At 45.4% G+C, this 17,538-nt stretch overlaps 1 protein-coding gene across 1 annotated transcript in view; it reads left to right on the forward strand.

Annotated features, from left to right (window-relative positions):
• The window catches only part of NGFR (nerve growth factor receptor), a 36,469-nt gene extending 21,282 nt beyond the window's left edge, over positions 1 to 15,187 (forward strand). Inside the window, exons 4-6 of the mRNA XM_025203782.1 lie at positions 4,791 to 5,034; positions 7,325 to 7,485; positions 7,950 to 15,187. Of these exons, the coding sequence (XP_025059567.1) occupies positions 4,791 to 5,034; positions 7,325 to 7,485; positions 7,950 to 8,251 (707 nt within the window). The 3' untranslated portion in view covers positions 8,252 to 15,187. The remainder of the gene's footprint in view (positions 1 to 4,790; positions 5,035 to 7,324; positions 7,486 to 7,949) is intronic.
• The last annotated feature ends 2,351 nt before the right edge of the window (positions 15,188 to 17,538 follow it).

Raw genomic sequence — 17,538 nt, forward strand, 5'->3', positions numbered from 1 at the left:
TGCTGCAAAAGGGGAGGCCGGGGTTGGGGGGGGGGGGGGGAGGGGATCTGCTGTGTATTCCACATGTCCCCAGCCTTCAAAGAGCACAAGGAAACCTTTGAATTCCTCAACCAACATGCAACCTGTTTGCCTCTTGCCTATTGCAGCTCTGGCCAACGCAAAGCTCTCTGCTGGCAATGCCACACGACCCTTTCTATGCAATGAGGCCTACTAATGATTAGCAGCAGCATGTATACAGCATCTTTTACACTGTGCAGCTGCCTCACAAGGTTTGAGACAATAAAGATCTTGGTGAAACCAACAGCAATGCTTTCCTGACTGCCCTGTGCATTTGCCACTCAGGTGGATAAAAAGATGGGCAGGGCAGCTGTTTCACAAAGATAACACATCCAATTTTAACTGTGTTTCTGTTCTGGTAGTGAATTGAAGCACTACTCCTATGCATACAAATAGGTACTGATAACAAAGTCTCAGTCATGCACCAGGGCCCCCATGGAGCTAGGAGCTATACAGACAAAAGAACAAAAAGAGTGGCCCTGCTCCAAAGTGCTTACAGTCCTGCTGGAGACATCCCCATGAACATCCGTAAAGAAATGGCTGACCAAAATTCAATTGCTTTGTGAAGAAGGGGTGTCTGGTAACAGTGGAACAGGATGAGGGTTCCTCTTTAGGGTGCTTTGGGCTCGAAATGTGCCACTGCCTGATGTACTTCTTATCCAGGATTTGTTTTGTGCCCTTGGGAGTCCCCTAATCCCAATCTGCAGGTTGCAAATAGATTCAAGGAAATCATCCTCATGTTTCCCTTTCTTTGTGGATCAGAGACCCCTTGGCTTACCTGGGTTGTGGTATGGACAAGATGAGGAACTACTGCTTTGGGTGGTAGGGCCATCCCCTATGCTGGCTTCTCTGGGATCACTCCACTAGGGGATGCCTAATTTGCCTAATTTGCAAGGCACAAGCAGGACCTGAAGGTATTATTAGGCACAGTGCAATCTGTTAGAGATTCAACATCATAACATCAAGCTGCTGCAGCATTGTGCAAACACTGACAGCATGGTGAGGCTGTCCTTCAGAGCTGTTGTACATTGCTGTGCTGTTAGTATCTGTCATGATGAAGGTATGGCAGATCCTAACATGACCTCACCACCCAGCAGTGTTTGAGAGCAGACTGTCTTTGCCATGTGACCACAAGCCCTGACCTTGGTGTTGTATTGTACAAGTTCACTGCATGTGACAAACATCTAGAGGCCTCCTTTCCAGATCCCTATTTCCTCTAGTGTTCCAGGAGGTCTGTGTGATGGCACTTGGGGTGGCCTGTGGGGCAGATGTACTAGATTGAACGAAGCACAATGTATGAAACCAGGCTTCCTTTGTTAGGGGATCAAATTCGGCCATTGCATCTGCAAGAAACTGTATGAGCAGCTCTGTTCTACAGGGCTGACCCCCCTCACCCTGGCTGTCCAGGCTATCAGTGTCCTATTCCCAGCCTGTCTGATGACACTGCACCCAGAGGCCCAAACTCCATGGGATTTCCCAAGAGGGGTAGTCTTTTATTTCAGATGTGCAGCACAATCCACTGGTGGCAGGAGTTTGGGGAGGGGGAGCAAGGACATAAAAGTTTCTTCACTTGCTCAGACCCAGTTACAATCCTTGCCCTGAGCACAGCTCTTGAGTAGAGGCCATTGTGCCATGGGCATCTGTGATTCAGTGCTGCAGGGTGGGGGAGCAGCGGACAGCCCTTTCTGGCTGATCCCTTTAAAGGGTTGAATAAATGGAGCCATAGGTCGAGGCACACAGGACAGGCTTTGTTAGCAGGATTTTATGCTCTGGGGCATGAGGGGTGGGATTGCAGCTTGGCAGGAAATAGCCACGAAGGGCTTGCAGAGCTTTGCTCTGAAAAGGCAGTGTGGGACTTGACAGAGAAACTGTTTGAGTCTGGCCCAAGCATGTCAACATGGCGGGGAGAGCTGTTAGCTGCTCAGGGGCAGTTTTCTTTTTGCATTGTGAGCAGCCACCACCACAAAACTGCCCCCTGAGAAACCACCACTGGGGCTAGGTTTTCTCTGTTACTCTGGAACCAGGCACTGGGACTCTGTAGTGCTCCAAATCAGTGATGGTCACAGCCTCAACAGGCTTCATTCATATTGGTAGCTGTGCACCTGATGAACTAGAGGGGGTGTGCTTGCCAGCTTTATTCTAGGATATGAATGCAGGCATATGAGCAGGATATGAGCAGGCAAGGGTCTGTCTACAGTGTATATCTGATACATCAGTCTGATGTGCTACATACTGGTGCAAGAGCCCAGGAGCCCAGCTTGGAACATTGCAGCTGTCGGGGCTAGAGCCACAGGCTGTAGTGTGAAGCATTCCTCATACCCATGTCAGTGTGATGGGACACTCCCAAATATGGGTGCTAAGGCTGAAAGGTGGAGTGCTTCACACTTTCGTAGCAAATGGTAAGGGCAGCATGAAAAGCCTCGGGTCATCTGGCTGTGGGGAAATTGGCACCAGGGAAAGTTAATACATCAATGGAAGTGTCTGGGCTTGCCCTCTTTTGAGATGGAAAGCTGTTAGCGGCAGGGATTGTTTCGAGCCAGGTGCTATAAAAGCACAGGCCTTGCCTTCTCTTTCCTTACCCCCACGGACACTGCTTTCTTCCTTCGTCCTGGAAGCCAAGGGTTAAGCCCCCCCTCCAGCACTTCACAGATGCAAGATGAGGTACATTTCCTTCACAGGGCATGTCTAGGTGCAGCTCCTGGCTGAACACTGGGGAACAGATGATTGAATGGAAGACAAACATTTTTTCTGAGCTGAATTGGCAGAGCATGCCCCAAAAAGCTGGCAGGGCAAGAGGGGACTGCAGGGTGGAGCAGGCAGGCTGTAGGGAGTGCAAGAGACCAGACTCTTACTGAGTGTATAGGTTATTGGTTGAATGACCATTGCTCTTGGCCTGAAGGTGGTGAATCCAGGCTCTTGCAAGCAACTAAATGTTGGCAACTGATAGACCTAGCACCAGTCCTGATTCCATGCAAGTGATGGAGACAGATGGTATTTCTTTATATAGATCTCATTGCAGATGTGTGGTTGATGAGAGACGGGTGTGTGTGTCAGAAGATGTGATACTTGCATGTTGGTGTTAGATACCACAGGCTGGTGACTGGGAGTTTTATAATAACCTAGAGCAGCAGACACAGGTATCCATCGGTTGGGTAATTTGCACATTCCTAGTGGTATGGTGAGCCCTAACTAATGTTGGGGTTCCCTTCATGCTTGGTGTTGCACAAACTTGTAGTAAGCTTGCAGTCTAAATAGACAAGGCAAATGGACGGCAGGGAGAAGCAGCATGGTGATCCCTGCTGCATAGATGGAGAATGGTGGCACGAGAAGACTTGCCCAGGCATTCACATAGGAGACGCTGAGGAATGGGTAAGAGTTGAGCCCACGTTTCCTGCTACTATCCTTCCTCTCCAGGAAGAAATGCTCTTTAGGTGCAGTGCAACACCACAACAACCCTGGTCTTCCTTTTGAGTGGGTAGAGCTGATGTCCAAATATCCCCTGTGATGCAGGAGTGGGAGGAAGGGGGAACAGGTTTGGATCTAGTCCAATTCCATGAGCAAAGCAGGGCCAGGCTATGTCAGCATTTGGCTGTGAGGTCTGGAACATTTATGGACTATAACAGTACAACAGATGTGTTGCTCCTTGATGCTCCCAACCAGAAACCCTTCTCTATTACTCCAGATTGGTCTCCAGACATTGGTCACTCCTTGTTTCCACCCCAGACTTGGTATTTGGCAGTAGCTCCTACATTGCAGAAACTTTTGCCCTTTTGGATTTGGTTGACCTGTCTTCCAATCCAGATTTCATGCCCTTGAGAGAACAACACTCCAGCCCCCATAGTCCTTATTTTAAGACTCAAACAAACAGACACTGAGGGGGGGAAAAAGAACTTCAAATCAGGGGTCTCAAAAGTGCAGCACCTTCTCACTCTGGGCAGCCTCTGCACTTTCAGGGTGGAGAATAGATTTGGGAAAGATTTGTATTGTTCTGGAACAGTATTTCATGTTTATGTACAAAGGCTGCTACCTGCAGAAGGGATATTCAACTTGAACCCACTAAAACTAGGAGGGTTTGGAGCATAGCTAATGAGAGAGAGGAACAGGAGGCTTGGTAGATTTACATAGCTGTTAGTTACATAACGCGTAGTGGGAGATGGTTTCAGCAGTGCCTTGTGGTTCTGATATGTAAAACATGTTTCCAGTTGGCCACCAGTAACTAAAAATGCAAACAGGCATTTAGATCTCCAAAATGTAGGGCATTTTAAAACATGGGATTTGTATTTGAAATTACTTCTGCCAGTGATACCACTTCAGTCTTTTGGCAGTTTGAGTTGCACTTTGGAGCAAAAGGGTTCTCCTAGCCTGATCTCCATCAGGGATAATCAAGAGAAGGGGTTGTGTGGTTCATCTTTTTCTGTACTACATCCAACATCACAGCACAATGGGGTGGGGGGGTGGCTATCACAGCTATTGATCCTGGAAGGATGCATCTATAGTTTGGCTTTTCCTTCTTATGTACGAACAGAGCTTAAATGCCCTTCCTAGAGCTCAGCAAGTCAAACTGCCCAGCACCTCTGGAGGCATATTTCCCTGCATGGACATTACCACTTGGAAGATGCCCTTCTTCCCTGTACCTATCTGCTCCAATATCAGCTATTGCTGAGTCCTAGAGGAGAAAAGGAGGGGTAAATTGATGACTCCTGTTATTTATTTATTTTTTACTCCCTTGGCAGATCTTCATCCACGTTGGTCACCTCGGACCCCTACCCTGATGGGGTCTGAGAGCCCTATGTCTTTCACCAAGGACCCATATGATACAGAAGGCATCGTCAGCACGCTAGCAGGTACCGTCACCACCATCATGGGCAGCTCCCAGCCAGTTGTGAGCCGTGGCACTGCTGATAACCTCATCCCTGTCTACTGCTCCATCCTGGCGGCTGTGGTGGTGGGTCTGGTAGCCTACATTGCTTTCAAAAGGTAAGTATGAACCAATGCCTTGAGGCTGCAAGGGCTGGACAATTATACCCAGGACTGGGGAAGGTTGTCATCGTTATGCTGAGACCCAGAGCAATTATAGACACATTTTAAAGCTTTTTCAGCCAGCACCTGATGTCTTTGAAACATTTGATGATAGATTAGATGTAGAGTTCATGAAGAGGGATGGGAGAAGTCAAAAGGGGAAACTGGCAGGTGGGAGCATGAGGTTGTCAAAAAAGCCAGGGAAGTACATATTCCCTTAGGCCAATGGTTCCTGACTGGCTCTGGCCCATGTGGAGAACTAATGAGCAAGCAGCATTCTGTCAGTGGTGTCATTATGTGCTCTCCCTACCAACCTGAAGAAAGGTGGATCTTTGGAAAGCAAAATTTGCTGTAGCCAAGAGCAGTATTGGAAGGTCTTGCAGGCAACATGATGCCTAGGAGCCATGGGTTGGGGAACACTACTCTGAGAGTCTGAGTGCATGGAATGCAGGACCCTGGTAAATCATTTACAGCAGAGCAAAGGATGAGCAAAATCAAGAGAGTAGCTTTTACACTCAGTTTGCTCTGGTAGAAACGACAGCACCTTAGAGGAGGCTCGCAAAGGCAGGAGTGGGAGCTGGATCTTCAATGAAAATCAGTGACAGTGGAGTGTGATGCAGGGCAATATTGCCCCTTTCTGGCTTTCTCTCCAGCTCATTCTCCTTTCCCCACAGGTGCTTTTAGTTGTGACACATTATGAAATGCTGTCACTTTCAATATCTTGCACAAGCTCACCCCCTTTAAACTAGGATTTGCACCTGGCTCACATGCAGGTTGTGGCTGGTTCAGTGTTTGTGCAGAGGGTTGTGGTTTCCCCAGGTATCTACATGCTGGAAATAATCCTGAATAAGCACTGCAACTCCAGGGAAAAAGCCAAATTCTCTGCTGGTGTGACTCCAGGGACTCCCCAGCAAAGGTTTGGGCCCTGTATTGTCCTATAGATATGCTCTCAATAGAGGGACACCTGCAGACCAAATGTGCACTTATGTACATGCATGACTACATCTGTGCATTGATTCATATGGGCATGGCCACACCCTTTCAACGACAACATACACCAAAGCTGTACACCGTGTGCAGTGTGTATGTGTAATGATCCATGTGTGCACATGGTATCGTGTGCATTTATGAGTACAAATCAATACATACACAATCCTGTGTGCATACACTCATGGGGATAAATATTTTCAGGCATATAGGAGCTGTATTCCAACTCCTTTTTCTGGAATACTTCCATGTTTAAAGGAAAAGAACTTGGGCCTAGATCCAAAAAAGGCATTTAGGCACCAATTCCCATTGAAATTGAGGGATATTAGGCACATAGGTGCCACTTAGGATCCGGGCCTCAGTTCTTTGCTGGTATATGTTGGTGTTGATGTCCAAAGAACTGTAGCATTGCACACCATTGGAAAGCTATAGTGATTTTTTTTTTCTCTTTCAAAATTAATTTGGGGCAAGTCTTTTTTAGAATTTCCCTGTAGTGTCAGGTCTTTGAATAAAGGACACTGCCTCTGTCCTGGCCACAATGGATTTGTGCTGCCTGACTCTGTAGTCCCACACACCTTACAATGCTGTTGGTCTCGATGGAAATGTTACTTATTATTTCTATTTCACCAAGACTTAGGACTTGTCTGTACTGTGCTAAGTGTGGAGCTTCAGGAGGGTGAGTCTGAACATGCCCTGTCCATGCCTCACCCACCTAAGTGTGCTGATGTGCTCCAGAGCTGGAAGTTCACTCACATGAAGCTGCTCTAAACCCCCACCATCTACTTGGGGGCCCTCCTTTTCCTACAGATCTGAGAGAGGGAGCTGGAGACAAATCTGGAACAGCCTCAGAGATGAACTTCCAGCTCTGGAGTGCAGTGTATGCTCAGTCCCATCTTCTCAAGACCCAGTGCTGATGCAGTGTAAGCAACCCTCCTGGCTGCAGGGAGTACCCTTTGTGGTGTGTCTGCATAGCACCTGGCACTATCCAACATGGAGCACAGCAGTGCATCTGACAGTAAGAAGACAAATCAATGTGGATCGCTAATAATGATGGGTCCAACTCTGCTGCTTTGCTGCTGGTGTCATCACTCATGCCAGCAGTAAATTGGTATAAAATGCTACCGGATCACAACAGGGACAAGGCAGGGAGAACCAGGCTCCATGACTTGGGTTTATATGCAGTCAGATGAGAAGACTAGGAAGATTCAGGACATGTGGCTAGACCCACTATTTTATTCCTCTTTGCCGCTTTCTTCTCCAGGTGGAACAGCTGCAAACAGAACAAACAGGCTGCCAATAACCGGCCAGTGAATCAGACACCTTCTCCAGAAGGAGAGAAGCTTCACAGTGACAGTGGGATTTCCGTGGATAGTCAAAGCCTTCATGACCAGCAGCCACAGACCCAGACTACACAGGGGCAGGGTGAGGTGTATCCACCATACCATGGTTTGGGAGGTGGGAATGGGGAGAAGTAGTCTTCAGCAGCTTCATTTGCAGGACAGAATAGAGAGGCATCAGTGGGACTATGAGACAGCACAGAAGTGGGCTAACAAAGGGTCCTCAGAAGCATTGGCAGTGAAGAAAGGGTCTAAAATGGGATGGAGGGTGGTCTGGGGAGCTGTGGTCAAGACAGAGGCATTGCTAGAGCTGTGTATGTGGGGAACCCAGGGCTGGGACTGCAGAGTAAAGGCTGGGGAGTCGATATACAGGATGGTGTAGGCCATGACCATCCACCACTAGGAGATCTCCCCAGTCAGATGCAGATGTGAATGACCTGGCCCAAACTGTACTGTGGCCCAGATCTCTGGTCCCTCTTACTACCCTGACTTCAGTTTTACTCACAGGCCCCTAATAACCTGGCTGTGTTCCTCCCCTTCCATGTACAGCTGTGAAGGGAGATGGGAACCTGTACACCAGCCTGCCACCTAACAAGCAAGAGGAGGTGGAGAAGCTCCTGAACAGCTCCACAGAGGATACCTGGCGTCACTTGGCTGGGGAGCTGGGCTACAAGGAGGATCACATAGACTCCTTCACTCAAGAGGAGTGCCCTGTCCGTGCCCTGCTTGCCGACTGGGCCAGCAAGGACAGTGCCACTGTGGATGCCCTTTATTCTGCCCTGCGCAAAATCCAGAGGGGGGACATTGTGGAAAGCTTGTACAGTGAGTCAACTGCCACATCACCGGTGTGAAAGCCGGGGCAGGGAGGGAGAGGCGCTCCCAATCAGCTCCTCTGTGACCCCTACAGAGATATCACCAGGAAAGAAGATGTGAAGGAAACAGGGCTCCTTTGGGACCCTGCTATTTACAAACAATCCTGTATGCACTGACCTATTATTTTCAGTATTGATCTCCCCCTTTTTCCTACTTCCCCTCCCCCATCTTCCCTCTCATGGACTGTATGAGGCTGAAGCGGGAGGGAAGCAGCTGAGGGGAAATGGGAACGGATACCTGTTTCAGTTGTGTTGGCCCCAGGGGGGCAGTGGATTCAGAAAGTTCTGTACATGTACAGCACCCTCTTGTGTGTCCCAACAACATACCGAGTGGCCACAACTGTTCTTGTTTGCTATCTCCCAGATCTCTCCTCGCTTTCTGTTCCTGTCATCTTGCCCTTTTTCCCTTGCCTTCATTTTTGCATCCCAACCTTCTCCCACCGACTCTGCATCTCTTCTCCTCATTTCCCATCATCTTCTGTCCCCACTTCTGTTTTCCCCAGAATTGCACCTCCCAAGTTAAGGAAGATGGACCTGGTTGAAGGCCAAGAGGACTGGGTGGGTGTTACAACTAACACCTGGTTGAAGAGGTTGTTCGTGGGAAGTGAGATGAGGAGTGGGGGAGCAAAAGGATGCAACTTAGAAGGAGCTACCCAAAGAAGGACATGGGGAGCAAATGATCCACTTCTAAAACCAGACATCTGTTCCCCTGGGGCCAGTTAGGGGCATAGAAGAGTAGGCCTTTTTCTTTCTAGCAGTCCAGAGCTACACTGTGAATCATGAGCCTTGTGGCATGTCTAGAGGGCAGTGGGGAAGCAGGAGGCTATTTTGTGGAGAGCAGTACTACAAGGGCATACATGAAACGTGTATTTCTTAAGTTGAGAAGAGTTTGCCTTAGGTGTTGGCAGTCAGGCTGCCTGACACATTTGGAAATAATCCCATTCCATACAGAATAATGTCATGGTTTCCTGCTCAGGTTCCCAGTTTTTAAAAGCCAGCCAATTCGTTTAGACGGTGATCCCCCATGGCCAGACAGAACCTATGTTGGAGGGGTAATGCTCCACATATGAAATAGTTGGGAAATTGTTTGCACTGGGGAGATTGCAAACCAGAGGGCAGAGAATGGTCACCATTCTTCACTCAGCATGTGTACCTGTAATCACTGTGCTGCCAAGAAAGAGGGCAGTTGCACGGCCACTGACCCAGAAGCCATCCCAGAGCTGTTACACCTTGCACTGTGTCCTTCCTGATACTAGTGAACCAGCCACTGTGGGCTACAAAATAATCACATTTGCTCCATTAAATGGAGACCTGAGGAGGGGAGAAGGTCCTCCAGGTGGCCTTATTGATTGGATGAACCAGGCTACAAATGCATTGGGTAACTCACTGGGAATCACCAGCAACTCAGATTAACCCTTGGGGGTTCAGGTGAACTAGCCAGCTTGGTGTTGCCCAAGTCTATAACAGCCTGTGCTACTGGACTCAGGGTTTCTTCCTAGTCTCCTTAATGACAGTGTTAGTGATGGTTTCTGTTTGGTTCTATGCAGGTCCTTAGACCACACCTATCACCAGTACCAGAGCTGGCGAGAATGAGTCGTAGACCTGGTTCAGAAAAGTTTTCAGATGCTCAGGTGTCTTTTTCTGAATTAGCTGATGCTCTTGGTATTGGAAATATCCCAAGAATAGATTCCTTTGTTTATTTTGGGACTTCCAGGGCAACCTCAGGAAGCAGCAGATGCAGCAACATTTTTAATGGAAGGGAGAAGGGAAAAAAATTGATAGAGCTTTTTCCAGACTTTGAAATAGGCTTGAGTAAAAGCTGGTGGTAGGGTTGAGAGGGAGCCTTTCTTACTTTTCCAAGCCCATTGGGCCAGACTCTCAGTTAGAAATTCCTTTCTTGAAGAAGAAATTACAAACTACAAAATAATCCAGGAATCAGCTGTTATTTCCCACCTGTTGAAGGAAGCTACCAGTTTCTGGCTCTTGAAATGCACTCCTAAGAGACAAATTGATATGCAGCCCAGGGCAGGTGGCATCAAATGGTATTCATACTGCTTCAGCAGATGATCTACCTCCTGCTTTCATTGAGTTGCTAGCTTGGCAGATAGGAGGGGGGGAAGTGACTTCAAGTGAACTGTCCTGATAAATACAGGATGGTACTGAACATACCTCACTCTACGTATCTTGGGATCTGCATGTGCTGGTTTTTGAACTGCAGCACTCCAGATATCTGCAGGGTACATCATCATGACCATCCTTAAGAGTTTCAGGAAATACCACTGACAATGACTCAAGAAGTTGTGATGAGGAAGAATTCATAAGTCACCAACTGACTGGAGAGAGAAGGACACAGAATGTGAACACGGCTGTGAAACATGGCTCTTTCACCAATCGAGGGGGTGGAAATTGGAATCATAGGAAAATGGGGCTGGAACGGACCTTGAAGGTCATTTAGCCCAACTGCTGCTCAAGGCAGGATCATTCCTACCCAACTCGTTCCAGACAAGTGTTTGTCTAACCTGCACCTAAAAGCTTGATCAAGATTCTACAGCTATTCCGGTGTTTAACCAAATGCATAAACTTAAACTCAATCCTGAAAGGGTTAGAAGCCTGAAACTTGGCTGGGTGTTCGTTCGTTGTTGGTCTGGTCCTTTTGAGTAACCAGGACTAGCTGGCAAAAAGGTTTGGTGACCTGCAAGATGACTTCATAGCAGTGTGGTCTTCACTGAAGGCAGTGTTTGGATTCCCCTCCCTGCACCTCTTATCCACACTGAGTAGTAACTTTCAAGGAACCCCACCGAAGACTGAGTGAACAAGGTGCAATACAGTGTAAATAAGAATCTGGCCCCGAGTGTCACTTGTTCTCCAGATGTAATTTATTGGAGTAATCTGGAACACCCCCATCACCGTAGATCCAAACGTCTATTTCTGGTGCTAGTGAAGAACTTGTTCTTCTCCAATCTGGCATCTTCCTTCAGGCTTCAAGCCAACAAGTCCATGCTCAACGTATGTAGAGTTGCTAGCACATAAAGGGGCCTGATTTTTGGAATCCTCAGATGGTGTCGATCTTGAAGGGGATGGGAATGCTGTCAGAAGACTGCCAATTCAGGTCTTGCAGTGGTAGGGTCCATGGTGAAGTCCATGATTCCACAGAGGACTTGAACTCTGTAGATTAAATCTACCCCTATGCCAATTCCTGTGACCTCCATAGATTACAAACGATAGAAATTTCCAGAGGAAAGTCTGAGAACCTGTGAGGTGTGTAATTTGAGCTACATAAGTGATGGTAAATGAAGAATGACAGGCTGTTGAATGATCCTGCAACTACAGACCTACTATTTGCTTCCCAGCTCAGCCAGAAACCCTCTCATTAAATGAGGAAGAAGATGCTCCCCACCCACATGAAACAACAAAGAATTGTAAATAATACTGTGTCAATTTACTAACTGCTAAATGTTTCTACGTGTGAAATGAATTATAGTGCTAAAGAGCAGGTGGCCTTGGGATTGCTATCAGGGCTTCTGCTCATAACACAGCCTTAGCATGTGGTCTATCTGTTACCTGTTCTTCCACAAAGATTCTATAGTAATATAAGTGGCACCAGTCGGTCCCCATGAACTGAAGGGCCTCTTGGTGTCTCTCTGACAGATACTGTTACGTCAAAGTTTGGTTTGTTCACATCTCTGCCTTGCAGGTTGAATTTTATTTTATGGAGTGTCTGTTTGTTACATCTTTGTTTCTGGCTGTTATGGATGAGAGAGACAACAAAGGGAAATCTGATATATGTACACTTTTTGTAAAAAAAACCAAAAAACAAAAAAAACCAAGCCCCAGCAGTGCTGAAAGTCCATATGACCCTGATGAGATCATCAGGCCTTTACAAGGGAGCAGTTGGAATCAGCAAAGGTTCCCAAGGATGTTAAAAGCCCAGATCTTATTTAAAAAGATGGTGGAAGTTGAGTGCCTAACTCCCCTAAGAACTTTTGAAAATTTCACCCATGGCAGTTTAAAAAATAATGCCAGCTGAAAGCTGGGCTTCCAGTGTGGGACTTTGAACCAGGGCGAACACCCAGATCCCCAAAGATATTTAAATACCTAAAGCCTATTTGGCTTTTAATGGGAATTTGGCCCTAAATTCCATGTGTGGATCTGGGCCTATGTAAGGAGCATAAGCTGTGGAACAGAATCATGGGGTTGAAAGGGACCTCAATGATTATCTAGTCTATTCCCTGCAGTATTATAGAATGCCTTCCCAGATAACTGCCCATCCAGCCTTTTCCTGAAAACCTCCAGATTCCACAGCTTCCCTGGACATCACTATTCAATCCCATCAGTTTGCTGTAGAGATTATAATTCTAAGTCACTTCAGTGCTTTCAAGAAGTCCTACTCCCAAGACCATATTTAGGCAAACAGTGAAATAGCCTGATAATGCTTTTCCCTCAGCCCCTCAGAGAATCAGGTGATTTACCCAGGTGCTTAAATATTGGTTTTGGAACCAAACTTTGAGGTCTCCATTTTTTAAAACTTTTGATTGTTCAGTTGTGTCATAAATTTCAGAAAATGTATTAATGTAGTAGAAATGTCCTCACTGACTTAACACCCCAACCCTGCCCTGCCAAGAAAAAGAAAGAAACGTACAGTGGAAGCAGGAAAAAATTGGACTAAAACATTCTCCCATCAGTGCTGGAAATGTACAGACAATATCCAAGGTTTTCTGAGCCGATTACTGGTTTGGGCACTATCTTTAGGGTACAGACAGAAGTGACAATTTTCACTTGATCTGGCAGCCTTTAACCATGACCAAACACAAGTGCACGGCTGCAGATAGCTTAAAAATGGCTGATCAAGTGAAAATCTGACCCCTCATGCAATGATGAAAACGTTTCAAAACATAGTGCCTTCTGTAACTTCTGTCTGTGCTGCCTCCCAGCCTCGAGCTGTTTTCAGAATGGGAAGGGGGAAAGGGAGTGGAGGGAATTCAGTCTGAGGTTTGTTCAGCCCCTGCTAGAGGGTGGGGCAGGCATATTGGAGGCCCCCTGAGGTGCAGGGAGGGCTCCAATACACCCACCCCACCCTCCAGCACTGGATGGGGAACCCCTAGAATGAGCTCCCTTTCCCCTCCTCCCATTCTGAAACAGGCTGGGAGACAGGAGGGGCTATTGCTAAGGGAAACCCACTGCAGGCTCCCAGCCAGCAGCTAGATTCCCCGCCCCCCTGGGACCAACAGGGAACTTGTGTCTGGTCGGGGGGATCATTGTAGCTCAGAATGCTTCCTGCAAAAAGTGTTCTCAGTTACAGTGGGGAGCTACACTTCTGTCTGCACCCTAAAGTGCCTGATTTCCAGAGGTGGTAATGCAGCATTTCTGAAAATCTGGCCCCTGTAATATGCTTCCTTCCTCCTCCCTAAACCATACTAGGAAGATATTCTGGACAACAGTACTGCACCCAAGACATAAGATTCCAAAATTGAAATTTACCAGTCTAGGTTCAAACTACAGACAGTGCAAAAAAAATAAAATAAATAAAAATTAAATTAAAAAAATCAGACACCAGAAACAATGAATCCAAAAATATTTGAAACGGAAAGTATTTACTTTAATAGTCTCTAATGTTGTTTGTAAGGCAAGCAAAAAATTTTTTTTTCCTAATTTTAATGTTGACAATATTACTCATGTTTGTAGAGCAGCAGATTCTGGGAGGTTGTATTCTTCTCTGAACTCTGCAATACCGTCCCATCACAAAGTTAACAGCTTTCCTTCTGAGTTGCCTTATATTGGAGACTGGTTGTCATAGTTTCAACTTATGTATATTTTAATATAGACAAGATGCCTACAGAAAACTCTTTAAAAAAAATTTAGACGCAACTCTGTTTTGGAATGCTGATCAAAATTTTGTGTTCCCCAGTTTTTTTCCCCACTGGGAAATAGGGTTTTTTCAATCACACATTAAATTTTTCACAAGGAAATATCATTTTGGGGGTTTGTCTATTTTTTAAATGGAAAATTTCAGAACAAAATTGTCCATTGGTTACACTGTGGAATGCCATGTTAGGTTTGATTTCCAAAAAAACAAAGCAAAATGAAAACAACTCAGAAACAGACATTTAAATTAAAATTGGAGAGAAATATACATTTGCTTTATTGCTTTGTTTGACATTTCCAGGGGGATCCAAATCTTTGAACAAAACTTGATTCACAGGTTTTCAACCAGCTCTAGATAGCAACGTGAGGTCTCCATCTTTTATTTTTAATCACCAAGGAAATTTGCATGAAAACAGGAATTAGTATTTTTGGCTGGGCTTTTCAAAGTAAATGCTGAAAGTGTCTCCATTGCTGCAATATTTGACCAGCTCCTGGTTCTTCAATGCATCTGGCCTACAGCATCTCTAAGACAGGAATATGCTATTTTCTTCAGGTTAAGGATGAGACATAGACTATCAGAGTCATTCAGGTACATTTCTGGCATTAACTTTGAAGATCTGAGCCTGGATGAGTTGTCCCAGGTTAGACAGGCAGTTTCTGAAAGAGGAGACTAATTGAATTCAGATCTTCCCAGTTCCAGTTAGACCTGTTAACTACTGAATCTTTCCTCTACTCTTGCTCCCAGTCACATCCCTCAAACTCTCCCTTGTTCTCTCTGAAGCATTATGTATATATTCTGCCTTCAATCTGCACCACAAAGCAGTATTTGCATATTTGAACCAGGATTCCTAAAAGCAGAAAACAGAACAAACCATTTCTAATTAAACGCAGATGCTAAAATGATTAACCCTTTAAATTCTTCAGAGCCACATATGAGGAGCATTTTACGCCTCAGTTGAAGGGTTCTTTGCAGTCTCTTATGAGCAGAGATACTGTTTTTACTCTGATGTTTTTAAAAAAGCCAACCAATTTTGGTTAGAAAAAAGTCACTCAAAATCCACATTTTTCCATGATTCAAATGAAACACCACAATGTGCATATCTATATATTAGTGGTGTTTCATTTAAATCATGGAAAAATGTGGATTTGGGGTTACCTTTTTTTAACCAAAAGTTGGGGATTTTTTTTAATCGGAGAAAACCAGGATCCCTGCTTATGAGCTGCAATGAGAGCAGGATGGGAAGGGGCAGCTAAGCAGCCTGTCAGGAAGCAAGGGAAGGTGAGCATGGCAAGTCTAAATGCAGAAAAACTTGGGAGAGGAATTGGAGATTTATAGGTGAAAAGGTTGCCTCACTGGAAACTAGGTTTCAGAAAGCCTCTTCTCCAAGGAGACATGGAAGGGAGGGGAGAAGATGGCTTCTGTGTGAAAGGGAAAGCACTGGTTTGGTATCAAGTGATAGCTTTGATGGGTGTGGCAAGGCGGGAGTCTTGGCAGGGGTGAGCAGCAAGAACTACTAGTCTGAACAGGACAGGCCTCTTCCAAAGCAACCTGTAATTCAGTGCTTGCCATATCCCAGGTGGATGCTAGGGAAGGGACTGTGTCCAGAAGCATACAATGGAGGTTTCAGGAGAAGGAGGGGACAGAGCCTCAGTTGCAGATTCTTAGGAACCAAAAATCCAGTGTTCGTGCAAATCTCATTTTGTCTTTCAAGACAATGGGAAAAGAAGCATCTCAAGTGCAAACCATTTCTGAGACCACACACACATACACCTCCTCTCTCCCACACCACCCCCAGCTGGAGAATTTGACCTAAATTCTGATCTCAGTTGCCTTGCATAAATCCAAAACAATCCCAATTAGGCCTAATGGAGCTATTCTAAATTTGCAACTTGGCTTTCACTGAGATGACTCCAGGTTCAGACCTGTTCTACACGCACATGTTTCCTGGGCTTAATTCAAAATCATTTTAAAAGGCAAAAAGCCTCTGTGGATGTTATTAAATTAGCATCAAACTGGCTGACTGTGGTTTGGTTTGCCTTGGCAAAATAAAACCAGCATAAACTGAACTTTAATAGAATTAACAATGAACAAAGTGGGTTTTGCTCACTTCAGATCAAGTTGAAAGTCACATTCAACTCTGTGTAGGCTTTACACAGCTAGAATTGAGAGCAAAATCTTTTCCCTGATCTCCAGAACAACATTGTCATGGACTCAGGATCCCACTGCCATAGGTATAAAATCCCATAACCAAATTCCTGCCTAGAGACAAAAAAACCCAAGGGAAAAATAAGCCAAAGTTAGTGCTCTTTGAGATTTTTTTTGTGTCCTTTTTTATAATGTTTTTATTGTACAAAGAAAGTGTGTTTCTCTTGTTAATACCTGTTGTTGTACTGTCCCCAGAGTCCCTCTGTAATACAAATGCCAATTTATTAGAAGTTCTTACACCGAATAAATATTCATGTAATAGAAATATTTGATTCGTCCGTGGCTTTTGCTGTGATTGCTGTCAGTGGTGGGTGGTGGTGTTTGCATGGACGGCTGACAAGGGTCAATGTAAGAGGTTTATGTTGTAGGTCTGTGAATGAGCTTGCGACAGCTGTGTGGGTAATTAGCCCTGTGTATTGTTCAGTCATGAATAAACAGCATCCAGCATTAGTGCATCTTATATATATTTTGTCTGCAATTGCTTTTGCTGTCATTGAAATGTGATTTTGTCCTTGTGATGATTTGCATGCACATGGGAATATACTGGTGCTTTGTACAGAGTAGCGTGTTTCATTGATGTTTGTGTCTATGTGCTTGCTGGGCTATGTTTGCATTGCTTGGATTATATGTTTATACCAAGGGGTGTTTTGGTCTTGTGAATTCTAAGTCACAGAGCTTCCGGTTAGCTTGCTCTATCATTTTACCCATCCATACCTCAGCTTCCCTAGTGAGGATGATGAGATTAACTAGTTAAATACAGCTTGAAAACTAGCTTTAAAATAGTTTAACAGCTTTAAATTAGCTTTTCATTTGTTTCTTTATAATAGAAATGAAGCCTGGAAAGGGGTTTTAGGGTTTTTTTGCCTTGCTTCTTTTTATCTTAGAAATAACAGGAGTGAGGAGACTGATCTTAATTGGTTTTAGAGAGGATTTATCAGAAGTCTCAGATGTGGATGGTGAAGATTCAATCTCAATGAAAGGAGCACGGTTCAAGTATTTTAACAGACTTCCTGTCTCTGTAGTGTCCATTGGACTCTGATTTAAAGAAGCAATAACAGAAGCAGAGACATAAACAATTTCACCAAAGACTGCTTCCCCCACAGTGGTGTCGCAGCTTTCAGCTTTTGGGATAGAACAATTTCGTTATTTTTCCAGTTACCATAGAATCTTCCTGTGTAGTCAAAAACCTCACTTTCTA

The sequence above is a fragment of the Alligator sinensis genome, unplaced genomic scaffold, assembly GCF_000455745.1.
Source record: "Alligator sinensis unplaced genomic scaffold, ASM45574v1 scaffold520_1, whole genome shotgun sequence".
NCBI lineage: Eukaryota > Metazoa > Chordata > Crocodylia > Alligatoridae > Alligator > Alligator sinensis.